The 5,513-nt window shown below is 36.3% G+C and overlaps 1 protein-coding gene across 1 annotated transcript; it reads right to left on the bottom strand.

The window, feature by feature from the left end:
- Positions 191–1,313, bottom strand: LOC109125448 (uncharacterized protein At3g60930, chloroplastic-like). Its single transcript, XM_019227076.1, has 2 exons — positions 773–1,313; positions 191–672 (listed from the first exon to the last, which is right to left on the bottom strand). The coding sequence occupies exons 1-2, from the start codon at positions 1,311–1,313 to the stop codon at positions 191–193; spliced, it is 1,023 nt and encodes a 340-aa protein (XP_019082621.1).

The raw sequence follows: 5,513 nt of genomic DNA, 5'->3' as shown, positions 1-5,513 counted from the left end.
CGAAGGTAACCTCCCGGAGGAGCCTCCAGATTCTTTTGAAGGGGGCACTTCCCTAGATCTCCTCTCCGAGGAGGGACCCCTATCTTTCGAGCTGGACCTAATCCGGTCGTCCCCCGATGAACTAGTCCGGGCTCGGCTCTTCTCGCGGGAAGATGAGGAAGTCTCGGGTTTCTTCCTCTTTTTCGACAAGTCAGTTCGCTGGGAGCTGACTCCACCAGAAGGCTTCTTTGCTGACGGGGGGAGCTGCGATCTCCCGTGGCTCGTCACTAGAATCAGCTATGACAATCACGAGAGGTTCGGACGGATCGGTTGCACCTGCGAGGAGCTCGAAAGGGCCAGCAGGGGATGCGGGAGTCCCGCCTACCTCAGGGGCGGACGAACCAGACTTCTTGGTAGGAAGGCGAGCTTTGCCCTCGGCAAGAGCCGCCGCCATGTTTAGCTTTGCCTCCTTCTCAGCAAGTCGACAAGCCCTTTCTTCTCTATAGTTCATCTCCGAAGTGCTTATGGGGTCGGAGCAAACGAGAGAACGTCCTCTGAGCCTCACCGTGGACTCCCTAATCCTTTCACACGAAAAGGAATCCCAGGCGATCTGGCCCTGGCTGCAGAACCTCGAGAAAATCTCGCAAAAGATAGGGCAAATCAACCCGCACTCGAAGTAATCTGAGATGGAAACTACAAAGGGTAAGAAGCAAAAAAAAATATATATTGAGTTTCTACCTAACAAGGAACACCATTCTACCAATTTTCGAAGTCCACTTCGACACGTGCGAACTCGAGAGGTGACCAAAGGTGAGTTCGTTAACCGGGAAAAAGAAGTAAGACTTCCGCCATTTCTCGTCCTTCTCGGGAAGGTCATCAAAGACCTTCAGCCCGGAGAGCGGATTGACGTAAAGCGTGCCCTTGGTACGACCTGTTTTCACCGTGTAAACCTGAAGAAAGTCGGCCAGGGATAGCTTGTAATCAAACTGCTCCCCCAGAGTCTGGAGACACATTACGGTTCGAACGAAGTTCGGGCACTTCTGGGGGAGAGCAAAGCCCAGTTCGAACATCATCTTTACGATGAGTTCAGGAAGGGGGAACGATAGTCCGCACGCAGAGAAAAATATCTCAAACGCGCAACCGTAGCCCGGAGGAGGATTCTCCAGAGATTCATGAGCTTCCGGGAACCTGATCTCAATCTCAGGCGGAATCCCGGTAGATCCTCTAAACTCAGCTATATTCTCCGCAGAGAGAATTGACGGTTGATGGGGACCATAAACACCCAGAATCAAAGGTTTCACGGTTTTACCCGATGAGGACTTTGGAGGAGACATGTTTTCCGGGTAAAAGTAGTGAGTAATAGAGGGGGGTCGTAGAACTTTCCGGTGAAAGCAAAGAAACCAACAGAAGAAAAGAGAGAAAAACGCAGGACAAAACGAAAGCAAACTGAGAATTAAGAGTAGGAGGGAGAAGTTTGGCGAGTTTACCTTTATACACGGAACCAATGAGTAATGATTACCTGGGGAAGCGAAAGGTCTCAGACCGCTTTTCCTCTCTCTTATAGCTTACACGCTACCCGGTGGGCCCCAAGGCTTGTTCGGGAAGACAAATCTCATCTTCACCACGATCAAATCGTGGGGATATGGGGAATATTCAGTTTCCCGAAATCGATCGCTTGGAGATCAAAAGTCCCCCGAACTGCTCAGCTCGGAATATTTGCGGGACAATTGTTGTACCCATGATTCGTCATCTCGAATAACAGGCAGAGGGCCTGGACCGGACACGCTAAACGGGCCAAAGGTGTAGCACTGGTCGGCCCATCAGGCCCAGAGAGAGGAAGAGAGCGCGGAGAGGCGTCATATTAATCAGCTCGCAGCTCGAGCTCGGTCAAAGATTCCGACCTTCAAGTGGATTAATTAGGACGCGAGAATCATGTAAAATTAATTACGCATTAATTGGGTAATTAATTTGTTTGTATAAATATGTAAGGGAGGAGTCTTTGAAAGGGATCGAACATTTTTTGGTTCTCAAGTAGTAATATACAATTTTAGCATTTAAAACACTCTTTTTCAGTTTGGAACTCCGAACGGTGATAAGCTCCTCCTTACATAAATCAGTTCGGAAGGAGAGAATACTTCTCACTATCCACAATGTCAAATGAAATATTTTATTTAATATTGATGGGTACGTTACGTTATATGTATTTTGGGTCTTAAACTTGACTTATAAGTGATAAATGGTTTCCTAAACAAGTGGCTAGAAACGATGCCAATATTTCAAACCATCGTGTTCTTAAATATTATCCAAACGAGTTAGCTGGGATGATTAACAACAACCTATAATATATGTACGATAATAATATCGTTAATGAAGATTCTTAAGGGGTCATGTGCATTGTCAAGATTTTGACTTAAAATAGAAAAAGGCTAGACAAATGTTAAAGTGAAGTAGCCGTTGTTGTACTAAGAGGGAATTAAAGTGGTTGGATTGTTATGGTGGGCCAAAAAAGATGCCAATAACTTCATAGTCGATTTCGGGGAAAAAATTAATTTAAAGAGTGTAACCAAAAAAAAAAAAAGATAGAAATAAATATAATTACGAGTTTACCCTTAATCGAGGTCCACAATGACACAACACCTTCTTTTTTGATGATTTTGGCCCTTCACATTCATACATATGACACCAATTCATGTTGGTGTGGGGACTTCTGTTTGCTGTATAATATGATCGATCGTTCCATGTGACTCACGTTCCTTGTCGCTCTCATATTTTTGCCCCATCTCCGATCGATTATCATCACTCACTAGCTTTTCATATAATTTTTATTCCTCCAAAAGTGATTTTTGAAAGCGTGTGGTCCCTTTATATATGATAATTGTTCATATAACTGGAGTGAATTAGAAAACTTTGTAACATTTTGGGAATGCAATGAAAATAACCAAGTTACCTGTTTCTACTTACGAATGTGTTTCTTTTTAACTTTTTCTTTTGTAAATGACAAACCAATTGTAATCTTGGTAAAAATCCGATGAGAAGTGGTTCAACAATAAGGGTTTACAAACAATTATATAGTGTGATTTTTTTTTTTTGGGTCCATGTCATTTTGACATTAGGGCTAAGTTGTAGTACTTGATCAAACCCCTAAAATGCCGATAATTTGATAGAGATATTCTTATTAGTTATTACAATATGTTGTCAATTATATAGAAAATTATTGGAAGGAGTTGATGATCAAAAATCTTGGCCAAAGAACGACAAGACATCAGTGTGTCACCAAGACAATATAATTTGGAGGTAGTATTAGAGTTTGATATTTTTTGAGTGGTAAATCGCTTTTTCACCAATATAATTGAATGTTCAACCAATCATGATACATAAGATTTATTAGAAAGACCCTACATTTTCCAGAAAGATCAGCACGAAAATTTATAACTTACAATCACAAGACCAAAGATATATTTTGTGAAAACAAGTTGAGCCACTATATGTCTCCACCAATGACAAGACAATTGCAAGCAACCAATATATACATATTACATCCATATATAGATATTATTAGGTACTTAAAAGGGGATCCCATCACATTTACTTCATTTTATTTAAATTTATTTGATAATAACTTGTTGGTAATTTAAAAGAGAATCCATCACATTTACTTCATTTTCTTTTAGTTTATGTTTCTTGAAGAAGGTAATCTAAAATGGATTGGTATCTGGTGGACACAATAAATACTCAACACGATCGTCTTCTCTGCATGTGTTACTCATGCATCAATAATAATTACATGTTACACACTTACATGTTTTTTGTGAAATAATAATAATAATAACAATAATAATATGCTACTTAACACGAAGAGGTTATGTTTATAATGTTTATATTATAAATGAAAGATTTTTATATACGGTGTAGTATCTTATTCAAATACTTTATTCGTCTTCAACATTGAAGATCTAAATAAATTAATAGGCTTGAATAGTTATTACCCGCATTATATGCAGATTTGTTTTTCCTCGTAATTAACAAAACAATTTTTTTTGATGTATAATTTTGCATGGTAAATTCATACCGACAAGGTTCAAATACATTATATATACCCGCATTACATGCAAATTTGTTTTGGTCTTTATTTTTCATTGAAATCTCTCTCTCGTCCAATTTTTTGAGCTTATAAACACATGAGAAAGCTTTTGAGTTCGATAAACAATAATATTTTAGAATTTGAAACTAAAAGTAAACGAAGGCGTCGGGTAAAATGTTAGAATAATTGAGATTCTAGTTTTCTATGAATTTTTGATATATTTTTATTTAGAATAGTAAGAATGTACATGTGACAACTTTTGAGATGTTGATATGTTGTGAACTGGTGATGTATCATCCTATGGAGAACGCATTTCTCTACCGTCACTATTTATATTTAAACAAGAATAAAAGCTTTTAAAAATTGCTTAACGAATTACCTTTCTCCATAGGATGATGAATTTACTAATTGCTTTATTTTATGTTGGTCTCACTCAAAAATGTAATCAGAATGTATTAATTTTGCAAGGTCTCTCTTTTTCTTAATAAAAGTAAAAGAAAAGAAAATAAGAGGCTTAGAACAATTAGGGAATAAAGAAAAATAAACTTTAAGGACCATTAAAATTGTTGTCTAACCAAAAAAAAATATAACATGCCTTTTCATGTGACATATGGTGGTGGGGTTACACATTGTATTCTCTAATAAAGAATCCTATACAACGTTATACATACATGCGAATGATCTATCACCTATAATCTTGATTTTTTGGAATTTCGTTCTTAATTTTTTTTCTTAATATACCATGAAAAATATTTCATTTGCAGTTACATTCTATAGAACGTTAGTTAAATCGATTTTTTGAACGTTTGATAATCAAAAAACTTTTACACATGCAAAATTTTCCATTTAACTTACTTAATTATAATTTGAGTAAAAAAAACTTAATTATACAAAGCAATGGTGAAAATTTTATCTTGCAGCAAATTAATATTTTGCAACCCTTCCGCATGTCTTTTAACGGTGTGAGAATGAATGAGCAACTATTGTATTTTCATTTTATTGAATAAAATTTATATTCATTAAAAAAAAAGAATGAACAACATAATAAAATTTACAATTCATTAATAAAACAGTATGGTATTTTTTTTTGTAGGATTGTGTATTATGAGCTCCTTTTAGGATAAGCTAATTTAAAATATTAATATTTAGGAGTATAGTTTGTTTTTGTTTTTTGTTTTTATCGTGGAAAAGATAATTTGATACTCTGCTTCTTTGTTGTAAATGGCATCTTTGTTATAATTCTCACATATATCCGCCATCTTACATTTGCTGGTCCACATAGTTCTATATTCTGTTGATGATGTAAATAGTTTCAAGTTAAAGAAGTAATATATAATTAAATAGTAAAATAAAAACTATTAAAATTTAAATAAAAATCTAAAAAAAAAATCTAAAGCTTCTTAAATTATTTTTCAATAATATTGATATTTAAGGATAATTATTTTTTAGTTAT

Source organism: Camelina sativa, chromosome 7 (assembly GCF_000633955.1).
Source record: "Camelina sativa cultivar DH55 chromosome 7, Cs, whole genome shotgun sequence".
Taxonomy (NCBI): Eukaryota; Viridiplantae; Streptophyta; class Magnoliopsida; order Brassicales; family Brassicaceae; genus Camelina; species Camelina sativa.
Note: the sequence above shows the minus strand (reverse complement) of the source record. Positions and strands in the feature narration are given on the sequence as shown.